Source organism: Mobula hypostoma, chromosome 3, assembly GCF_963921235.1.
Source record: "Mobula hypostoma chromosome 3, sMobHyp1.1, whole genome shotgun sequence".
NCBI lineage: Eukaryota > Metazoa > Chordata > Chondrichthyes > Myliobatiformes > Myliobatidae > Mobula > Mobula hypostoma.
The window spans coordinates 165,874,530-165,898,082 of record NC_086099.1 but is presented as its reverse complement, the minus strand read 5'-3'; the positions used below and the strand labels follow the sequence as shown (position 1 = coordinate 165,898,082).

The following is a 23,553-nucleotide window of genomic DNA, read 5'->3' as shown; positions in this document are numbered from 1 at the left end:
TAATTCTCCTTATCAAAATAGGAAAATATTATTGAAACCCAACATGCCAAGCAGCATGTGTGGAAATGAAAACAGCTAATAATTCAAATTATTTATACTCATTGATGGTTCTTGTCCCGAGATTTTTATCTGGTGCAGAAGGAGTTCTTTGAACACTTACTCTCCTCTTTGGTAGTAAATTTCACAACCCTGAGCTACTTGAAACAATAGCTGGCATTTGATCCACTGAGAGCATGTTTTGCACTTTTGGCATTTCTTTGTTTTACCAATTTAGTTTCCATCATTTAATCATAGTTTTATTAAGAAACCATGAACGTATGAAAGACGCAAACAACAGGAATGCAGATGCTGGAAATTCAAGCAACACACATAAAAGTTGCTGGTGAATGCAACAGGCCAGGCAGCATCTCTAGGAAGAGGTGCAGTCGACGTTTCAGGCCGAGACCCTTCGAGAAGGGTCTCGGCCTGAATCGTCGACTGCACCTCTTCCTAGAGATGCTGCCTGGCCTGCTGCGTTCACCAGCAACTTTAACGTATGAAAGAGTCGGACCGTGGTCGGGTTATGGCAGGGAGAGGTTTTCTTCCTTCTGTCCGTCTGCGTGAGATGTGGGACATTTGAGAGACTTTGAACTTCTATTGTGCTCATGGACTTCTTCTTCAAGTTATGGTATTGTTGCACTGTTGTAACTATGTTATATTTATGTGGTTTTGTTAATTTTTTTTCCAGTCTTGGTCTGTCATGTGTTTTGTGATATCACACCAGAGGAAATATTTTATTGCATTAATTACTAAATGATAGTATAGCATGCATTACTAAATGACAATAAAAGAGGACTGCGTGTCTTCATAATCTGAAAAATCACCTGTCCAGCTCTTGGCTCCATCCCTTCCCCTCCTGTCTTCTCCTATCATTTTGGATCTCCCCCTCCCCCTCCCACTTTCAAATCTCTTACTAGCTCTTCCTTCAGTTAGTCCTGACGAAGGGTCTCGGCCCGAAACGTCGACTGTACCTCTTCCTAGAGATGCTGCCTGGCCTGCTGCGTTCACCAGCAACTTCGATGTGTGTTGCTTGAATTTCCAGCATCTGCAGAATTCCTCGTGTTTGCGTTTAAAAAAATTTTTGTCTTAGCTTTTACTGAGAGGTAAATTACTAACCCTAATTTATCACACACTTGTAAATGCCGCCTTTTGTTCTTGATGTTAATGGTGTATTGTAGATGAATGTGATTGATTTTGCAATGAAACATGCATCTATGACCCTATAGTGGGTGCTTGTTCTGCAATGTTGAAGCTTATTGTGTGTTGCAAGACGATAAGAGACAGGATAATCAGTTGAATTGTCTTTCTCGCTGTAGAACTGTTCCGTGTTGTCCCCATCCTCCGTTGTCTTCAGCAAATCCCGCAACAGTGACAGAAGCATTTTTGATCATTAAAGATGCCAAGAAGCCCCTTGTTATCATCGGAAAAGGTATGCTGATCAAACATTGTATTTTAAAAGATAGGAATTGGAATCTCTAGCATACAGATAAAGTAGTTCATTCTTCTTGTTTATGGATTCCATATAGGCAATGGTAATTAGGAATAAGTTGTACAAAGCTAATCACTTCCCAGTATGAACAATAAGAAAGTTGTTGTTTAGAAGAGCAACACACATCAAAGTTGCTGGTGAACGCAGAAGGCCAGGCAGCATCTCTAGGAAGAGGTGCAGTCGACGTTTCAGGCCGAGACCCTTCGTCAGGACTAACTGAAGGAAGAGTTAGTAAGAGATTTGAAAGTGGGAGGGGGAGGGGGAGATCCAAAATGATAGGAGAAGACAGGAGGGGGAAGGTTGGAGCCAAGAGCTGGACAGGTGATAGGCAAAAGGGATATGAGAGGATCATGGGACAGGAGGTCCAGGAAGAAAGACAAGGGTTGGGGGTGGGGGGAACCAGAGGATGGGCAAGGGGTATATTCAGAGGGACAGAGGGAGAAAAAGGAGAGTGAGAGAAAGAATGTGTGTATAAAAATAAGTAACAGATGGGGTACGAGGGGGAGGTGGGGCATTAGCGGAAGTTAGAAAGGTCGATGTTCATGCCATCAGGTTGGAGGCTACCCAGACGGAATATAAGGTGTTGTTCCTCCAACCTGAGTGTGGCTTCAATCCAGTAGAGGAGACCGTGGATAGACATGTCAGAATGGGATGTGGAATTAAAATGTGTGGCCACTGGGAGATCCTGCTTTCTCTGGCGGACAGAGCGTAGATGTTCAGCAAAGCGGTCTCCCAGTCTGCGTCGGGTCTCGCCAATATATAAAAGGCCACATCGGGAGCACCGGACGCAGTATATCACCCCAGCCGACTCACAGGTGAAGTGTTGCCTCACCTGGAAGGACTGTTTGGGGCCCTGAATGGTGGTAAGGGAGGAAGTGTAAGGGCATGTGTAGCACTTGTTCCGCTTACACGGATAAGTGCCAGGAGGGAGATCAGTGGGGAGGGTTGGGGGTGACGAATGGACAAGTGAGTCGCATAGGGAGCGATCCCTGTGGAATGCAGGGGGGGGGGAGGGAAAGATGTGCTTAGTGGTGGGTTAAAATAAGGTTAGGATTAGTGCGGAGGGAGTGGAGAGCAGAGCGTTCCGAAGGAGTGAGGTTGGAATGGGGACAAGGTGCGGTGAAGTCGAGACGGTTATGTCCCGTTGTTGTTTGTTGTTTAGAAGAGATTGGTTTCAGGTAACTACATTTCTGAATAGTAGGTGGTAGCAGCACTCTTGAGTTGTACACTGTGGTGCAGAAACTGACTGCAGAGTAAATGACATTTACAATAAATACATGAGGGCTTTAGGCATATGCAGGGAGTGGTAGCCTACCTGTTCGTTTAGCTTCCTCAACAACCATCTTAATGCAGAAGTGGATTAAATTTTCCATTTCTACCTGCTGTGCATATTTAGCTCTCTGTGCAGTGCATTTCATAAACAGGCAGATACAAGGGTCCTTTTAAAAAGATAACTGACCTTATGAATAGTAATCAGCTTCCAAACTTATTTATTTTTGAAATTGCTTTACTGGGCATTGAGAATGTGGGTCACACATCAAATAATAACAGGACCTGGCAGAGATGGCCAATTTCCTTGAACCCCTGGAATTTGTGGAAAGGGACAGCGTGTCACAGATGGATGATGGGTGTAATAGTTGTTTGCATGCCTTCTCTGTGTTGGCAAATGCCACTAAGGGAGTGACTGAATGTTGTCTGCCAACATCTCACTCCACAGACCCAAATAACACCTGACAATACCGAAAGAGTTAGACTTATAAAAGTAAATACTTATTGAAATCAGATATAGTTGTAGGCTGATTTTAACTTTCCTAATATTGACCTGGACTGCTATTGTGGAAAGTGTTCAGATGGGGCAAAATTTGTTAAGTGTGCCTAGAGAAGTTTTTCCTCAAGCAAAATGTAGATTGCCCTTCTAGAGAGAGGACAGCACTTAACTTCCACTGGAAAGAAAGCTGAGCAGGTGGCTGAAATGTCATTGGGGAGCACTTTAAGATCAGTGATTATAATTGTATTAGTTTTCAAATGGTTGTGGAATAAGTAGTACCAGTCTACAAATTACAGCCCTAAATTGAAGCAAGACCAGTCTTGATGGTATTATGCAGGAACTTGCAAATTTGATTGGGAGTAGCTGTTACAAGGTAAAAGGACAAGAGGTAAAGGGAAGGTTTTTAAAAGTGAAATAGGGTTTTAATTGTGTTTTTCCGAAGAGGATTGTCAAGGACAGGACTGCAGATCTTGTGTAGATGAACTTCAGCAAAGTCTCACATGGTAGACTAGTCCAGGGGTTAGGTCACGTTGGATCTGGGAGAATACAGAATTGGCTTGATGGTAGGCACCAGAGGGTGGTACTGGAGGCCTATTTATCACGTTGAAAGTCTGTGATCACGTGTTTCACAGGGATCAAGTGCCATTTCACTCATGTTGGACGTGTGGTGAACATTGAAAAAGGTTGTCTGAGGTTACAATAGGATCCAGATCAATGAGGACATTGTGAGAAGGAATGATAAATCGAATTTAAGTCAGACAAGTGTGAAATGCGACATTTTGGGAAATTAAACCAGAGAATGGTAGATGACAGACCTTGACCAAGTCCCACATGGGAGGATGGTCAATAAAGTTCAGTCGCTTGGCATTCAGGTTCAGGTAGTAAATTGGATTCGACGTTAGCTTGAAAGAGAAGCCAAAGAGTAGTATTAGATGGCTGCCGCTCTGACTGGAGGCCTGCAACTAGTGGTGTGCTGTAGGGAGTGGTGCTGGATCCATTGTTGTTTGTCAACTATATCAACTATCTAGCTGGTAATATGGTAAACCAGATCAGTAAACTTGCATAATGGACACCGAGGAAGGCTGTCACAGTTTGCATTGGGGTCTGCAACAGCTGGAAAAATAGGCTAAAAATGGCAGAAGGAATTTATAAGACCATAAGATGTAGGAGCAGAACTGGGCCATTCAGCCCATCAAGTTTGCTGTACCACTTCATGACTGATCTATTTCCCTCTCGTCATCATTCTCCTGTCTTATTGAGACCAGGAGACATAGGAGCAGACTTAGGACGATTAATATGGACAAGTGTGAGGACTTGCTCTTTGGGAGACCAAACCAGAGTAGGGCATACATGTTGCATGGTAGGGAATTGAAGAATGTGGTAGAAAATAAGGGATCTGGGAATAGAGATCCATAATTCTTTGAAAGTGGCTTCACAGGTAGATGGATTCATAAAAATAGCTTGTGGCACATTGGCCTTCATAAATCAAACTATTGGGTGTAGGTGATGGGATGTAATATGGAAGTTTTATAAGATGTTGGTGAGGCCAAATTTGGAGTATTGTGTGCAGTTCTGGTAATTTACCTGCAGGAAAGATATCAATATGATTGAAAGAGTCCAGAAAAAATTTACAAGGACTTAAGGACCTGAGGTATAGGAAGAAGTTCAATAGGTTAGGACATTTTTCCTTGGAATGCAGGAGAATGAGAGGAGATTTTATAGAGGTACAGTGTACAGAATTATGAGAGGTAGAATTATGCGATAGGGAAACTAGACCTAGAAGTCATAGGTTAAAGGTGAAAGGTGAAATATTTAAGGGGAACCTGGGAGGGTTTAGTCAGAGGATAGTTCATGTATGGAATAAGCTGCCAGCAGAAGTGTTGGATGTGTGCTCGAATGCAACATTTGCAAAAAGTTTGGACAAGTGCATGGATTGAGGGCTGTGGTGCAGATACAGATTGATGAGACTAGTCGGAATAACAGCAGTAAGGTCTAGATGGGCCGAAGGGCTTGTTTCTGGCTGCAGTGCTTGATGATTCTATGACATGGCCCTGGGATGTTTTATACAACAGTGAGAGCCAGGGGTACAAGTACGTAGCTCCCTGAAATAGGTGATAAAAGTAGACAGGGTGGTGAAGTAGATGTGTGCATGCTAGCGTTCGTCAGTTGGGGATTTTGTAACTATTCTGTCAGACTTTAGTGACAGTATACCTGATGTATTGTGCATAGTTCTGTTCGCCATTCTGTAGGAAGGCTGTGATTAAGTGAGAGAGGATGCAAAAATATTGATGTGAATGTTGCCGGGATTAGAGTTTTTGAGTTTTCAGGAGGGACTGATTAATTTGATTGGTGAATCGTAGAGGTTTATAGAATCATGCAGAGTATAGATGAGTTAGGTGGTCATAGCCTTTTTCCAAAGGTGGCGGGGGGGCGGTGGGGAGTAGTCTGAAGCTAGAGTGTAAGTTTGAGAGAAAAGATTTAAAGAGAAGCTGAAGGGCAAGCTTTTTCCACATAGGGGGTGGTGGGTGTATGGAATAAACTGCTTGATAAAGCTGTATAGTTGGGTACAATTATAACATTTGGATAAGTGCCTGAATAGGAAAAGCTGTGAGTGATGTGGGCCATATTCTGACAAATGGGACCAGTCACCTTGGTTGGCATGAATGAGTTGGGCCGAAGGAAATCTAGAATGAAAAGGAGAATGCTGAAAGAGCTCAATAGTTCAAGCAGCATCTGTGGAGGCAAATGGTATTAACCCACAGATGCAAAATGCTGAAGGAACTCAGCAAATGGCGTTGACATTTTGGGTTGACACCTTACATCAAGACTGGGAGGGAACAAGAAAGAATCAGTTGTATATATATCTCTCTCTCTCTGGCTATCCATTCCGTAGGATGATGATGGTTGCTTTCAGTCAATTAGTGGGGTTTATACCCCACTCCTCAGAAAGGAACAGTATGTGTGTGAATGGATTTTAGGTGAGTAGGGGGTTGCACAGGTCCAGACCCACCCTCTCAACATCCCCTTCCGGATCCAGCGGCATGGTGGGGTCCAAGACGGCTGGGGGAAGTTCTGTTGCAGTGAATGGCCAGACCAAACTTTGATGTAAGGGATGCCCTTTCCGCACTTCACAGCACATGTTTGCTAGATGGCCATTGACCCTACGAGAGGGTTCAACTGCCCTTTGACAGGTCTTGTTTTTGTCCTGCAGGGTGTCTAGCCACCCTCCTCACCAGGCAAGCCTGGTGGGGAAGCCAGTTTAGTTGCCAACCACCCAACCTGGCGACAGGTAGTACTGGGTTACATGGTACCAGTAGCACTCAGACGAGTGACCTGACATGAATATGGTTGTATATATCAGTATGCAGCAGGTGGGATAGAGGGTTATTGATGGTCGATGGAACCATTTGGGGAGGGAATGTTGGGCAAATGGAACTAGGTCGGGGAGGGTGGGTAGGTGAAATGCTGGTAAATGATATATGGGCCCAGCTGGGAAGGGGGTGATGAGCAGATGGAACCAGCTGGGGGAAGGGAATGGGAGGGATGAATGAAAGGAGAAGGTAACTAGGTGAGCAGGTGAGTGTTTGTATTGTATGATTGCACCGGAGGTGTGAGCTACTGAAATTGGAAATCTCAATATTCGTGCCTTTGGTTTGGAAGATACCCAAAATGAGATGTTGTTCTTCCAATTTGAATTTGACTTCTCTATGTCAATGGTAAAACAATATCCTTGTAAATCTCAACCCAACATATTGATTTATTCCTTTTACCTTTGCAGATGCTGCTTGACCCGTCAGATTGTGTACTTTATTGTTTTAGAATCTCTAAATTGGTTGATTGCTTGCCCGACTTCCTGTTCTAGATGAGCTGGAAATTTCTCTCTAGATTCGTTTGGCATGCTGTACATAGTTTATTGTACGGTGGAATTTCCAGGATATTATGTATTCATCTCAGGAAAAACATAAATTACTGTTTCTAGTTTATATAAAAAGAGTAAATAAACAGTAATATGAAGGACCACCTACCACTCAATTTAGGATTAATACTCATCCCTTGAACTTTGCAACAATTAAAAAACATGGACAAGATCTCAACACCAGCTAATTAAAATTGTAGCTGAAACATCTGCAGTGTTCCTTCTGGTTTCTCCATGGATCTGATGTGCAAATACATGGGTCTTCTAGACTTGTGCTGTGGTGTTTAGCAATATTTTTGTGAATGTTTTTCTGTGCACTGTGGCTGTGAATGGTGCAGGCCACCTATGTACAAAGAGGCATTCATAGCACATGCGTTGGTGACTTCTATGTTACTTAATGGAGATCCTATCTGGTCCCAGGAAGTGAAATCTGGCAGAGAGACTAGACTCAAAGTGAATGGGTTCCTTGCAATGTTTCTCCTTCAGTCTCCCCCAATCCTCACCAACACGGTCATGCTTTCTTTTACACCCTAATCCCAAATTACAACTCTGACACCCTACCTCACAATTATGAGCTTCATATTCACCAGTCATTTCCTTAGTTTATATCTACCACACACCTGACCCTGGTCCTTCCTGGCCTTACCAGCTGTGAGGTTGAGCCCTCCCCATCTTCCCAGCTGCTCTCCCCACTGTGTCTAACCTTCCCCTTGTAGTTTTGATCCACTGTGACCAATGACCTGAAACTCCTGTGCAGGGCAACCCCATCTCACCTCATCCTGGATTGTGTATAGCATGAAGATGAAGTTGTTTTTTATGCACAAAGTAGACAATCTATTGTGCACAATGGTTTGGGTCTTGTGTGTTATTTTTTTGCAGCTTTGTGTCCGTAAGAAAAAATTTGCACTATTGAGCTAATATACCCTTAAAGAGCTCAGAACAATTTCCAAGCTTTTTTTTTCTTATCCTGGTTATATTGGAAGCATTTGTTCATGGGTGCATACATGACGTGGAAGACATATTCCTTCCTTTTCTTAAAGGTGCAGCCTATTCTCGTGCAGAGGAATACATTAGGAAGCTTGTAGATGTCTGTGGATTGCCATTTCTGCCTACTCCAATGGGGAAAGGTGTGGTACCTGACGACCATATAAACTGTGTCTCTGCAGCCAGATCCAGGTTAGTGCCTGAAACAAAGCTGATATTTTTCCAAATTTCAAGAGCAACTCGAGGTTTCAACACATTCTGAATGTTGAGCAATCTCTAAGTCGGGAGTTCCTAACCTTTTTTCTGCCATGGATCAATACCATTAAGCAAGGGGTCCATAATCCCCAGGTTGGGAACCCCTGCACTAAACAACCTTAAGTTTACGCTTAGGTCAAGTTTCCATTTCAGGACTAATCTGAATTGTGTACTTTATACACTGTATTTGCCATCATTTTGCTATTGCTCACATGTTCGTGGCTGCCAAATTATATTACCTTTAACTGATCCGCTCCATGTTTCTTATCATCGTCACAATTCATGCACTTGCCTTTTCCCATCTGCCCATGGCAAGAATATCAGTCTCATGCTCTCCTTTGTCAATTCTGTGAATTTGACTCTACCATGGTTTGAAACTTGAGCAGAAATACTTAAGCGGTTACTGAAGGTTTTGTTTTTCAGTCGACTTCATCCAGATAGTGTGAATGCATCAGATATTTTCCTGTGGCCCCGAGTCAAGGGTGCTAACGACAAGGATAAAATCAAGGTTTGTGAGTTCTTCAGATTTCCCCTTCAAGAGGGCACTGGCTGCCCTTCTGTCCTGTAAGTTCCCACCACCTCCAAATGTTACTTGACTGCCAACATTTTCCAGTTTTAGTTAAAAATTTCCATTAGTTTCATGCCTTTGCTGTGATTGGCTGCTCAGCCAACTTGATTGCATCACAACTGCTGGATGCCAGAGGCCCAGCTGAACTGGTACATGGCAATGCGAACTATCAGAGAAGTGGAAATAATGATCACAGGATTTGTAAGGAGAACTTTTAGCAAGGTTGGTAGGAAATGCTATTGTTTTGTCGTTGACTGGAAATATCGGCCAATTAATTTTCTCCATCTTTCTTTCTTAACCCATCCACTACAATCCCTTTAACTTTTACCATCTCCATCTTTTTTAATCTCTGCTACATATTGAAGGCATGTGCACCATGATTAAGGCTAAAAATATAATGATCTTTGAGTGAACTATAGTTACAATTTTGTCAATTCATCCCATATTACCCCATGCTGGAAATTACTTCAAAGCTGCTCCTTTTCACCACTGTAATTTAAAATTTGACAGAAACCCATGTAAATAACTTCCACTCCAGTTAAGTAACTTAAAACTATTTACGTGCCTGAACATCAAGTTGCACGTTTTACTTCAAAGAACTGAAATGAAATGGATGGGGTTGTCTAATAGCAAACAGACACACAATTGTTCAACATTTTTAATTATGAACTAGTTTAAGTGTAGTTTTCTTGTGTCATTTGCTGAAAATTATGATGTTTGTTCTGAATAATGAGGTAAATAAACATGAGAGGATTTGAAGTGAAGGTTTGAAATTGCTTAATTATTTTTGAAGAAAATTTCACTTGTTTCCAATTGCTCAAGGAGTGAGTTTAGGCAGTTTAAATTTTGTATATTAAAACTACTGTGTTCTTAATTTTAGCATTTTGTCTGTTTTATTTCATATTCCATTTTAAATTAGAACATTAGAACCTTGTGTTAACATTGATGAAGGAAGGTGTGGTGTTATAATGCTGTCTGGGTTAAATGTTCATTGTTACCTCTAAGCAAAGTGTAACATGTATTCTGATATTCCAGAGTATTGTCAGAGGCAGTGTCTTCCAACATACAAAAGAACTTTTTTAGGTGGGCAGCTTAAGCAGTCAGGGAGGTCTTTTGAAAATTGTATGCATGAATATTAACTGGGAATACCCATTTTTGCTATTAGAGGTATACCCTTTCATCATCTATACAAACTTAGATGTTGATATATGTGAGCAGATAGCTATGCCAGGACAAGGTGATGCCATCTCTTAAACATTTGCATTTGCTTTCTTTAAATTTGTTTATGTTCCCTAATATTCATTTAGAGCAGAAGGTCACAGTTCTTGGTTAACTATGTGAAATCAGGACTATAGCAGTTCATCTGATCCAATTATATCTTCCCACATTTTTGAAACATAAAACATATTGAAGGCATATGAAGGTACAAAATATAAAACCTTTTTGCTTTGTGCATGAAGGAACAAGATATGTTAGATCTGGTATTATGAAATGAGAGCAGGTTATTTGCTGAATTGGTAGTTAAGAAGCCTTAAGGAAAAAGTAATTAATAATTTGATAGAATCTTATGTAAAAATTGAAAGTGAATTGAGTCCTTTTTGAAACCATTCTCTGTCTGATTAAAGAAAACCACGAAGACAAAGATGCGAGTTGCCTATGATAGATTGTGAAATTACATTAAAATGTGAGAGAGTAAACAAGCCACAGCTAATAGTTAACGTTTTGTACATAGTTTACAGGTAATATATATCCCATTTAAGGCAAAAACAAACCTCAGTAGGAAAACAGTTGTACTCACTGCAGTGTTGCCACAAGAAACAACAAGCATGAGGATTGGGAGATTTCAGAATACAAAGACACTGATTGAAAAGGGGAAGCATAATGCATGAGTAGGATAGGAAAAACTGAAGTGGATATGAAGATAGTGGATACAAGTTGCAAATGTTACAATGCTGTTTAAGGAAAGAGAGAGGGAAAAATGAGAAACTAAAGACCAGCAAACCTGATGAGATAGAATTGATTATTAAGGAAGTATTAAAGATGCATAAATAATGACATTGGGATATGAAAGGGAAGTAATGTAGGCAAAGTTCAAGGTAAATTTATTATCGAAGTACATATATGTCACCATATACGACTCTTGAGATTCTTTTTCTTGGGGATGTACTCAGTAAATCCATAATAGAATAATAACCATAATAGGATCAATGAAAGACTGCACCAACTTGGGTGTTCAATCAGTGTGCAAAAGACAATACACTGTACAAATACATACAAGAATAATAATGCTAATAAATAGACAATGAGTATCAAGAACATGAGATGACGAAACCTTGAAAGTGAGTCTATAGGTTGTGGGAACATTTCAGAAATGGGCAAGTGAAGTTGAGGGAAGTTCCTGAACTTGGTGTGGTGAGTCCTGAGGCCCCTGTACCACCTTCATGATGGCAACAGCGAGCAGAGAACATGGCCTGGATGGCGGGAGTCCCTGATGATGGATGCTACTTTCCTGCAACAACACTTCGAGTAGATGTGCTCAATGGTGTGGAGAGTCTTACCCATGATGGACTGGGTTGTATCCACTACTTTTTGTAGGATTTTCCATTTAAGGGCATTAGTGTTTCCATATTAGGCTTTGATGGAGCCATTTATAGAAGTTTGTCAAGTTTTATATACAATGCCAAACCTTCCTAAATTCTTAAGGAAGTAGAGAGACTGCTGTGCTTTCTTCATAATTGCACTTAATTGCCTGGCCCAGGTCAGGTCCTCCAAAATACAAAAGAATTTAAATTGCTGACCCGCTTCATGTGTGATCCTCCGGTGAGGAGAGGCTTACGGACCCCTGGTTGCCTCTTCTTGAAGCTAATAATCAGCTCCTTGGTCTTGCTGACATTGAGTAAGAGGTTGTTGTTATAGCACCACTCAGCCAGATTTTCAGTCTCCCTTCTATATGTTGATTCGTCACTACCTTTGATTTGGCTTACAACAATGATGTCATCAGCAAACTTGAATATGGCATTGGAGCTGTGCTTGGCCACACAATTATGTGTAAAGTGAGCTATGCGTACAGCCTTGTGGTGTACCTGTGCTAATGGAGATTGTGAAGGAGATGTTTTTGCCAATCTGAACTGACTGGGGTCTTCAAGTGAGGAAATCAAGAATCCTATTGTAAAAGGAGGTATTGAGGCCAAGGTCTTGGAGCTTATTGATTAGTTTTGAGTTGATAATGGTATTGAATGCTGAGTTGTAGTCAATAAAGTGCATCCTGATGTATGCATCTTCACTATCCAGATGTTCCAGAGTTGAATGAAGAGACAATGAGATGGCATCGGCTGTGGACCTGTTGTGCTGGTAGACAAATTGGAGCGGATCCAAGTCGCTTCTCAGGCAGGAGTTGATATGTTTCATCTCCAATTTCTTAAAACAATTCTCACTGTGGATGTAAGTGCTACTGGACAATAATCATTGAGGCAGGTTACTATGTTCCTCTTAGGTACTGGTATAAGTTACACCTGCTTGAAGCAGGTGGGTACCTCAGATTGCCAAAGTGAGGGGTTAAAGATCTCAGTGAACACTTGGCCAGTTAATCAGCACAGGTCTTTAGTACTGGACCAGGTACCCCTTCATGGCTGGATGCTTTTTGTTGATTCATCCTCCTGAAGGCTGCTCATATGTTGGCCTCAGGGACTAAAGTCACAGGATCAGCAGGGCATGTGGGAGTTCTTGATGGTTCTTCCATGTTTTGACAGTTAAAGTAAGCATAGAAGGCATTGATCTCATCTGGAAGCGAAGCTCTGTGGTTGCCTATGTTGCTTGAGTTTACTTTATAACAGGTGATGGCATTCAAGCCTTGCCAAAACTGTTGAGCATTCTTTATTGATTCAAGTTCAGTCTGGAATTGCCACTTTGCCCATGAGATGACTTTCTGGGGATTGTACCTAGATCTTTTTTAACTTTGCTGGTCACCAAAGTTACAATGACTTAGTTGTTGCAGATCTCATGGTTCATCCAGGGCTTCTGGTTGGGGAAGGCTCTGATGACTTTGTAGGTACACAGTGGTCTACGACTGTTTTAATAAGTCTGTGACAACCATGGTGTATTTATTCAGATCCACAATTGAGTTCTTGAATGTGGCTTAGTCTATTGTAAAACTGTTGTAATTAGTAGATTTTGGACTTTCAGAAGGCACACACAAGGGATTAACAAATTTAGATTTGTAGTATTGATACAGATTGAGAATGAATGACTTAGTCATTTTTGAATTATAATCGATGGGAGATTGTGAACGCAAGATGCCGCAAGGATCTGTGCTGGACTCCCAAATGTGCTTAATTGATATTGATAATTGAATGAGGGTAGCAAAGATAATATATCCAAGATTGCTGATGATTCAAAGCTAGGTGACAGCATAGGGCATGGAAGATTTAAAGAGTTTTGGAATAGATATAGAAGCATAATAGAATGGGGAAATGTGGTGAAAAATGAGAAGCAAACTACTTAGCAAAATAGAAATGCAGATTGTCATTTAACTCTGATGCCCTTGATGTGAAGAAACTTCAAGACAGGGTGCGAGCTGATGTTCAACTCCATTTCATAGATGAAAGTGTCCATTAATTACTGATTAAAGCATTGAGGAAGATTGAGACATCGAGGTGAATGCAGAAGGCGAACAAGAGTTCAGCACAGACTGTTCTCCTTACCATTGCTGCGGAGAAGGAGTCTGTGAGTGGCCTATCTCTGTGTGTCTCGCTGTGGGACACTCTGGTGCTCTGTGAAAACGTTGTGTCTCTCCCTTTGGTGGTGAAGGAGGATGTTACTGTGGTTTTGCATGATGGATTGGAGTATTGCGTTTATAGATTGTGGACTTTTTTCAGACTTATGGTTTCTATATTCTGTATTTTTCGCCTGTTCCTTTCCGTTTTGTTGTGCAGGGGTGGGGGTATGGGAGTTGTTGTTCTTATTGTGCTCTGTTAGTATTTTTTTGTGTGGGGAGGGGTTTTGGAGGTCAATATTCTTGTTGCGTTCTATTTGTATTTTTATGCGGTGAAGGGAGTCTGGAGCATTGATGATCAGGATGTTGTTCTTATGCAGGGGGTGGGTTTGATGTTTCTCTCTGTATGACTTTCATGTTCTTTCTTTGTTTTGTGGCTATCTGGAGAAGAAGAATCTCAGAATTGTATGTGGATACATACTTAGATAATAAGTGAACCTTTGAACATTTGAAATGTTCAGAAACTGAAAGGTCTAAATTGAAACCTTGCTATGTCCTTAAAAATAGTTCATTGGCTATATTTAAGAGGGAGTTAGATATGGCCCTTGTGACCAAAGGGATCGGGGGTATGGAGAGAAAGCAGGTACAGGGTTCTGAGTTGGATGATCAGCCATGATCATACTGAATGGTGGTGCAGGCTTTAAGGGCCGAATGGCCTACTCCTGCACCTATTTTCTATGTTTCTGTGTCTATGAATAGTTGCTATGAATAACATGCTGGTAGAGTAAGCAATTAGGTGCATCACTATAGCATAGCAGTGAGCACAATACTATTACAGCTCAGGGTGTTGGGAGTTCAATTTTGGTGTCCTCTGTAAGCAAGTTTGTACGTTGCTTCCCATATGTGCTTAAGTTTCTTCTGGGTGCTCTGGTGTCTTCCCACAGTCCAAAGACAAATCAGTTAGGAGGTTAATTGGTCATTGTAAATTGACCCGTGTTTAAGCCAAGGTTAAATTGCTGGGTGGTGCCAGAACGGTGCGTAACTTTAAGTAAAATAAAAGGCAAATGTCCTTTATTGCAAAAGGATCTGAGTGCCAGAGTTGACATAGCTTAAGAACTTGGAACATAGAACAATATAGCACAAGGAGAGCCCACCATGTCTGCACTGACCATAAATCTAAACTAATCCCAACTGTCTGCAGGTGGTGTGTATCCCTCTACTGTTCCACTGTTTACATGTTTAAAGGCTTCTACCACCTTGCGAAATGGTATGTCAAAGGCACCAAGAGGTTCAATAGGTACATTTAATGTCAGAGAAATGTTTACAATGTACATCCTGAAATTTTTTCTTTGCAAATATCCATGAAAACAGAGTGCCCCAAAGAATGAATGACAGTTAAATGTTAGAACCCCAAATCCCCCACCAGCTCCCCCCCCACGTACAAGCAGCTGCAAGGCAACGACCCCCCTCCCCCACCAGCAAAAAAGCATCTACACCGTCCACCGAGCACTCAATCGTGCAGCAAGCATCGATAATGACACAGACTTGCTCGTTCACCCGGTAATTCGACATATCACAGGCTCTCTCTCTCCCTAATAAGGGAAAAAAGGTTTCACAGCCAGAGGGGAGACATAACAATCAACTTGCTGATTTACGATGTTAAAAGTCTGTTACGTCACTTTTTCCGAGCTCTGTGCCCAGAGAGTCAGCCCCAGAAAGGCTCAGCTGTCTGGACACACAGCCCACGGCAGCTAACCGGCAGCTCCTGATGTTCTGTGTTCTCCTGCGACGCTTCAGTCAGGGGCACACTGTCTATTTAAAAAAAGCAAAATTCCCTCACAAATTTCCTTTAAACTTTCTCCTTCCCACTTAAAACTATGCCCTCTAGTGTTTGACATTTTCATCCTGGAAAAAAGACTGTCTACCCAATCTATCTCTTTCATACTTTTATATACTTCTATCAGATTTTCCCTCAGCGTCTGGTACCCCAGCAAAAAAAAAATCCAAATTTGTCCAACCTCTATAGCTAATACTCTTTAATCTGATAATCATCCTGGTGAACCTACTTTATATCTTTTTCAAAGACGCAGGACTCGTACCCCAAGATCTCTCTTTATATCTCGCTGACAGTCAGTACCAGTGTACCTTAAGGATGCATGCTTAGCCTCCTGCTTTACTTTCTCTGCAACCCTGACTCTGTGGCCACAGACAGCTGAAATGCCTTCTCTAAATTTGCAGATGATACAACTGTTGTTAGCAGGTGGTAATGAGTTTATAGGAGGGAGATAGATCAGCTGGTAGAGTGGTGTTGTAACAACAATCTTGCACTCAACGTCAGTAACACCAAGGAATTGATTGTGAACTTTGGGAAGGGGAAGTCGTGGAATCACACACCCACGACTTACTGAGGGGTCCACAATGGAAAGAGGGAGCAGTTTCAAGTACCTAGGTGTCAGCATCTTTGAAAATCTATCATGACCCAACATATTGATGCAATTACGAAGAAGGCATGCCAGTGGCCATATTTCATTAGGTGTTTGAAGAGATTTGGTATGTCACCGAAGGCTCTATCAAATTTCCACAAATGTACCAGCTTTCTAACTGGTTACATCACCATCTGGTACGGAGGGTTGTCTGTACAGGATCGGAAAAAGCTGCAGGAAGTTGTAACAACCTCTTACTCACTGTTAGTAAGACCAAGGAGCTGATTATCGACTTCAGAAGAAGGAAACCAAAGGTGCGCAAGCTAGTTCTCAATCGAGGATCAGAGGTGGGGAAGTTTAGCAACTTTACTAGGTGTAATAATTTTGGAGGACCTCTCCTGAGCCCAACATGTAACTGCAGTTACGAAGAAAGTATGACAGCGCCTCTGCTTCCTTAGGAGTTTTCCATGGTTTGGCATGACACCTAAAACTTTGACGAACTTCTGTAGATGTGGGGTGGAGATTATATTGACTGGCTGCATCACAGCCCAGTATGGAAACATAAAATGCCCTTGAGTGAAAAAATCCTACAAAAAATAATGGATATGGCTAAGTCGATCATGGGTAAAGCCCTCCCAACCATTGAGCACATCCACATGAAATGCTGTCACAGGAAAGTAGAATCCATCATCAGAGACCCCCACCACCCAGGACATGCTCTTTTCACATTGCTGCCATTAGGAAGAAGGTACAGGAGTCTCAGGATTCACACCACTCAGGAATAGTTATGACTCCTCAACGACCAGGGTCTTGAACCAGAGGGGATAACTTCACTTGCCCCATCATTGAAATGTTACCACAACCTATGGACTCACTTTCAAGGATCCTTCCTCTCATGTTCTCAGAATTAGAATCAGAATCAGGTTTATTATCACTGGCACGTGACATGAAATTTGTTAACTTAGCAGCTGCAGTTCAATGCAATACTTAAGTCAAGCCAAGTCACTTTTTATTGTCATTTTGACCATAACTGCTAGTACAGTACACAGTAAAAATGAGAATGTTTTTCAGAACCATGGTGCTACATGAAACAATACAAAACTACACTGAACTATGTAAAACAACACAAAAACTACACTAGACTACAGACCTACCCAGGACTGTATAAAGTGCACAAAACAGTGCAGGCATTACAATAAATAATAAACAAGACAATAGGCACAGTAGAGGGCGGAAGGTTGGTGTCAGTCCAGGCTCTGGGTATTGAGGAGTCTGATGGCTTGGGGGAAGAAACTGTTGCACAGTCTGGTCGTGACAGCCCGACTGCTTCGGTGCCTTTTGCCAGATGGCAGGAGGGAGAAGAGTTTGTATGAGGGGTGCGTGGGGTCCTTCATAATGCTGCTTGCTTTACGGATGCAGGGTGTGGTGTAAATGTCTGTAATAGCGGGAAGAGAGACCCGGATGATCTCCTCAGCTGACCTCACTATCCACTGTGGTGTCTTGTGATCCGAGATGGTGCAATTTCTGAACCAGGCAGTGATGCAGCTGCTCAGGATGCTCTCAATACATTCTCTGTAGAATGTGGAGAGGATGGGGGTGGGGTGGGAGATGGACTTTTCTCAGCTTTTGCAGAAAGTAGAGACACTGCTGGGCTTTCCTTGCTATGGAGCTGGTGTTGAGGGACCAGGTGAGATTCTCCGCCAGGTGAACACCAAGAAATTTGGTGCTCTTAACGATCTCTACGGAGGAGTCGTCGATGTTCAGTGGAGAGTGGTCGTTCCATGTCCTCCTGAAGTCAACAATCATCTTTTTTGTTTTGTTCACATTCAAAGACAGGTTGTTGGCTCTGCTCCAGTCCGTTAGCTGCTGCACCTCCTCTCTGTATGCTGACTCATTGTTCTTGCTGATGAGACCCACCACGGTCGTGTCATCGGCGAACTTGATGATGTGCTTCGAACTGTGTGTTGCAGCACAGTCGTGGATCTAGCAGAGAGAGAAAAAATTAATAATAAATAAAATAAAACAATAAATAAACAGGTAAATCAATTACTTATATTGAATAGATTATTAAAAGTGTGCAAAAACAGAAATACTGTATATTTAAAAAAAGTGAGGTAGTGTCCAAAGCTTCAAATTCCATTTAGGAATTGGATGGCAGAAGGGAAGGAGCTGATCCTGAATCTCTGAGTATGTGCCTTCAGGCTTCTGTACCTCCTACCTGATGGTAACAGTGAGAAAAGGGCATGCCCTGGTTGCTGGAGGTCCTTAATAATGGACGCTGCCTTTCTGAAACACTGCTCCTAAGATGTCCTGGGTACTTTGTAGGCTATGCCCAAGATGGAGCTGACTAGATTTACAACCTTCTGCAGTATCTTTCAGTTCTGTGCAGTAGCCCCTCATTACCAGACAGTGATACAGCCTGTCAGAGTGCTCTCCATGGTACAACTATAGAAGTTTTTGAGTGTATTTGTTAACATGCCAAATCACTTCAAACTCCTAATAAAGTATCACTCACAACATGCTGGAGGAACTCAGCAGGTCGGGCAGCATCTGTGGAAAAGATCGGTCAACGTTTCAGGCCGGAACCCTTCGTCAGGACTGTAGGGGGAAGGGGCAGAGGCCCTATAAAGAAGATGGGGGGAGGGTGGGAAGGAGAAGGCTTGTAGGTTCCAGGAGAAATACCAGTAAGGGGAAAGATAAAGGGGTGGGGGAGGGGAGGCAGGGAGGTGATAGGCAGGAAAGGTGAAGAAAGAATAGGGGAAAACACAATGGGTAGTAGAGGGAGGCGGAACCAAGAGGGAGGTGGTAGGCAGCTGGGGGAGGGGCAGAGTGACATAGGGATGGGGGAAGGGAGGGGGAGGGAATTACCGGAAGTTGGAGAATTCTAGGTTCATACCAAGGGGCTGGAGACTACCTAGACGGTATATGAGGTGTTGCTCCTCCAACCTGAGTTTAGCCTCATCATGGCAGTAGAGGAGGCCATGTATGGACATATCTGAATGGGAGTGGGAAGCAGAGTTGAAGTGGGTGGCTACAGGGAGATCCTGTCTGTTTTGGCGGGCGGAGCGGAGGTGCTCGACGAAGCGGTCCCCCAATCTGCGTCGGGTTTCACCGATGTAGAGGAGGCCGCACTGGGAGCACCGGATGCAATAGATGACCTCAACAGACTCATACGTGAAGTGTTGCCTCACCTGGAAGGACTGTTTGGGGCCCTGAATGGTGGCAAGAGAGGAGGTGTAGGGACAGGTGTAGCACTTGCGCTTACAGGGATAAGTGCCGGGTGGGAGATCCGTGGGGAGGGACGTGTGGACCAGGGAGTTGCGGAGGGACTGATCCCTGTGGAAGGTGGAGAGGGAAAGATGTGCTTAGTGGTGGGGTCTTGTTGAAGGTGGCAGAAGTTGCGGAGGATAATGTGTTGGATCCGGAGGCTGGTGGGGTGGTAGGTGAGGACAAGGGGAACTCTGTCCCTGTTGTGGTGGCAGGAGGATGGGGTGAGAGCCGAAGTGCGGGAAATGGAGGAGATGCGGGTGAGGGCAAATATATAGCCGGTGTCTTGCCTTCTTTATAACTATATCAATATGTTGGGACCAGGTTAGATCCTCAGAGACCTTGACATCCAGGAACTTGAAGCTGCTCACTCTCTCCACTTCTAATCCCTCTATGAGGATTAGTATGTGTTCATTCGTCTTACCCTTCCTAAAGTCCACAATCAGCTCTTCCATCTTACTGACGTCGTGCCAATTTGTTGCTGCGGCACCATTCCACTAGTTGGCATATCTGACTCCTGTACGCCCTCTCATCACCACCTGAGATTCTACCAACAATGGTTGTATCATCACTAAATTTATAGATGGTATTTGAGCTATGCCTAGTCACACAGTCATGTGTATACAGAGAGTAGAGCAGTGGGCTAAGCACACACCCCTGAGGTGCACCAGTGTTGATCTTCAGTGAAGAGGATATGTTATCACCAATCTGCACAGACTGTGGTCTTGCAATGAGGAAGTTGAGAATCCAATTACAGAGGGAGGTACATAGGCCCAGGTTCTGCAACTTCACAATCAGGATTGTGGGAATGATGGTATTAAATGCTGAGCTATAGTCGATGAACAGCATCCTGATGTAGGTGTTTGTGATGTCTATCTATGTGGTCTAAAGCTGTGTGAAGAGCCATGGAGATTGTATCTGCCGTTGACCTATTGTGACGATAGGCAAATTGCCATGGGTCCAGGTCCTTGCTGAGGCAGGAGTTCAGTCTAGTCATAACCAACCTCTCAAAGTATCTCATCACTGTCGATGTGAGTGCTACCGGGCGATAGTCGTTAAGGCAGCACACATTATTCTTCTTAGGCACTGGTATAATTGTTGCCTTTTTGAAGCAAGTGGGAACTTCTGCCTGTAGCAGTGAGAGGTTGAAAATGTCTTTGAATACTCGTTAGTTGGTTGACACAGGGTTTCAGAGCCTTACCAGGTACTCCACCAGGATCTTCTGCCTTGCCAGGGTTCACCCTCTTTAAAGGCAGTGATATTTATTGTTGATTTATTTATTGTTATTATTTCTTCTTTTTGTATTTGCACAGTTTGTTATCTTCTGCACTCTGGTTAAACTCCGTAATTTCGTGGTTGTTCATTGATTGTGCCCGCAAGAAAATAAATCTCAGGGTTGTATATGGTGACATATGTACTTCGATAAAATTTACTTTGAACTTTGAAATTCTGCCAGCTTTATCGTAGGTACTGATCTCCACAGCAGTATGTCCCTGAGGACATCTTCAACAGTTGATACCTCAAGGAGGCAGCATCTATCATTAAGGACCTCCATCACCCATTAATGAATGTACAATGAACCAACCTAATTACATTTTATAATGTATGTGTGATTGTAATTTGTAGTATTTTATGTATGACACTGTACTGCTGCCATGAAACAACAAATTTCTCGACACATGTCAGTGATTTATTTGTTTAGAGGTACTGTGTCAAATGGGCCCATCTAGCCCTTTGAGCCATGCTACGCATGTGATATTAAACCGGATTCTGACTTCTGTGATCCGAAGGATCCTGCAATTTACTCTGTACTTTATTCTAACATGACTTCCCTGAATGTAACACCTCACACTTGTCTGGATTAAACTATACCTGCCATTTTTCTGGTGCAGTTTAGTCCAGTCTTATTCTTCTGCCCTCTCCAGAGTGGGCCCTCCATTTTCCTTTTGATTCTGTCACCATCATCAGATTTGAAGTGAGTTCCATTAAGAATGATGCTTTGGCAAAATTTGCAATCTCTGCTCCTGGTCCTTGAACTGTCCACTAATAGAACGGCTTCACTGTCTTTACACAATTTAAGCCAGCCGTGATCTTGTACACCTCTGATTAATCTCCTCCCAACCTTCTGTGCTCCAGAGGAAGAGCTACAGCTTTTCCAGTAAACCTTACGGCTGAAAGCGCTTATCCCCAGATCTATTGCAGTGTAGGTAGGTTCTATAGTAAATCTTATGTGTATTTTCTTTTAATTATTCTCCCAATCTGTATTTTATTTACAAGAAAGAAATTGTCTAATTTAGTAGGTAGAAGTGATTGCTGGCTCTGCTTGTCATTTTTTGATTGCCTATTTCTTTCTCTCAGAAATCTGGACCCAGTTCATGGTTCTGAAATGTAATTCATATTGCATTTACTGACGCGGCATTTTTATAATGGATTATTGCCAACTTGCTTCTTGTAGGATGACAGTACTAGAAAAAAGTTGTATCAAATGTTTTGTTAAACTGCATTGCCTCTTAATCTTAAGCATTATTCTAGTTGCATTGTGGAAATGTTTTGTGACCCCAAAATGATACTGGCAGTGAATTAGTTACTCTGCAAGTGAGGAACAAAAGGTCTAACATGATTAGAGTCACAAAAGACCAGAGTTGCCACGTTTAATCTACGTGATCCCAAGGTTGCGAAGCTCTAGAATATTTTGAGGGCCTATTTTCTTCCCCAGAAAATAGTAATTCAGGGATATATCATTAATTAGTCTGCAACCTGAAATAATTTTCAGGACATTTTATTATTCCTCAGAGCCTTGTCGAATGCAGATGTAATTCTGCTGTTGGGAGCCAGGTTAAACTGGATGTTGCATTTTGGCCATCCGCCACGGTTCCGATCAGATGTGAAAATCATACAGGTATTGTATGCTAAAACATTGATAAGTATGCTGTTCTGGTCAGTTTCTAAATTCATGGTGCTGATGTTTGCCTTCAACTATACTGTATGTTTAATTTGTATTCTCCTCTAGTGTGTTTATTTAGATTGTTCTAAGATAATTTCATTTCTAAGCCATTTATCTCTCTGAGTGACGCACTCTAGTTTTCTCGTATTGAAATGTTGACCTTCAAATAAGTGCATAAAGTGCATATCACAAGGGGGTCACCACACCATTGTAGAAGAATTTTTCACTGCAAGGAATGCTTGACAACCAGGATGCCTTCCCTTAATAAGAATCAGTATCCACCCTTACCTGCTGCAAGTCCAGGTAACTCAAAAGTGCATTTAGGTAGATTCCTTGCACAGACTGCTGGTAACCTGATGACCAATATGAGGATAATTTGGAACTTATTTATATTTTTATTTATTTAGAGATCATGCATGGTAGCAGGCCCTTCTGGCCCAATGAACCCATGCTGTTCAATTGCACCCATGTCCTAGTCATACTTTATTGATCCTGAGGGAAATTAGTTTTGGTTATAGTTGCACCAACCAAGAATAGAGTATAAATATAGCAATATAAAACCATAAATAATTAAATAGTAATATGTAAATTATGCCAGGAAATAAGTCCAGGACCAGCCTATTGGCTCAGGGTGTCTGACCCTCCAAGGGAGGAGTTGTAAAGTTTGATGGCCACAAGCAGGAATGACTTCCTATGACGCTCTGTGTTGCATCTCGGTGGAATGAGTTTGGCTGAATGTACTCCTGTGCCCAACCAGTACATTACGTAGTGGATGGGAGACATTGTCCAAGATGGCATGCAACTTAGACAGCCGTGAGAGTCCAGTTTCATCCCCACAACATCACTGGCGTTATGAATGAGTTTGTTGATTCTGTTGGTGTCTGCTACCCTCAGCCTGTGACCAGATAACATACTAACCCATACATCTTTGGAATTTGGGAGGAAACTGGAGCACCTGGAGAAAACCCACATGGCCAAGGGAAGAATGTACAAGCTCCTTGCAGGGAGCGGAGTGAATTGAATCCAGGTCGATGGTAGTGTAATAGCATTATATTAATGGCTACACCACAGTGTCACCCAGTTTGATGTACATTAATAGAAATGAGCCCTGGTAATTAAAATATACTTGGGCCTCAAGCATGGCAATTCAATGCTCACCGTTGCACCTCCATACAGTGGTTCCATCTTC

General features: G+C 42.4%; 1 protein-coding gene across 1 annotated transcript in view; it reads left to right on the top strand.

The window, feature by feature from the left end:
• The window catches only part of hacl1 (2-hydroxyacyl-CoA lyase 1), a 116,428-nt gene that overhangs the window by 19,589 nt on the left and 73,286 nt on the right, over positions 1–23,553 (top strand). The window contains exons 8-10 of the mRNA XM_063044050.1: positions 1,356–1,468; positions 8,253–8,388; positions 22,214–22,319. Coding sequence (XP_062900120.1) covers positions 1,356–1,468; positions 8,253–8,388; positions 22,214–22,319 — 355 coding nt within the window. The remainder of the gene's footprint in view (positions 1–1,355; positions 1,469–8,252; positions 8,389–22,213; positions 22,320–23,553) is intronic.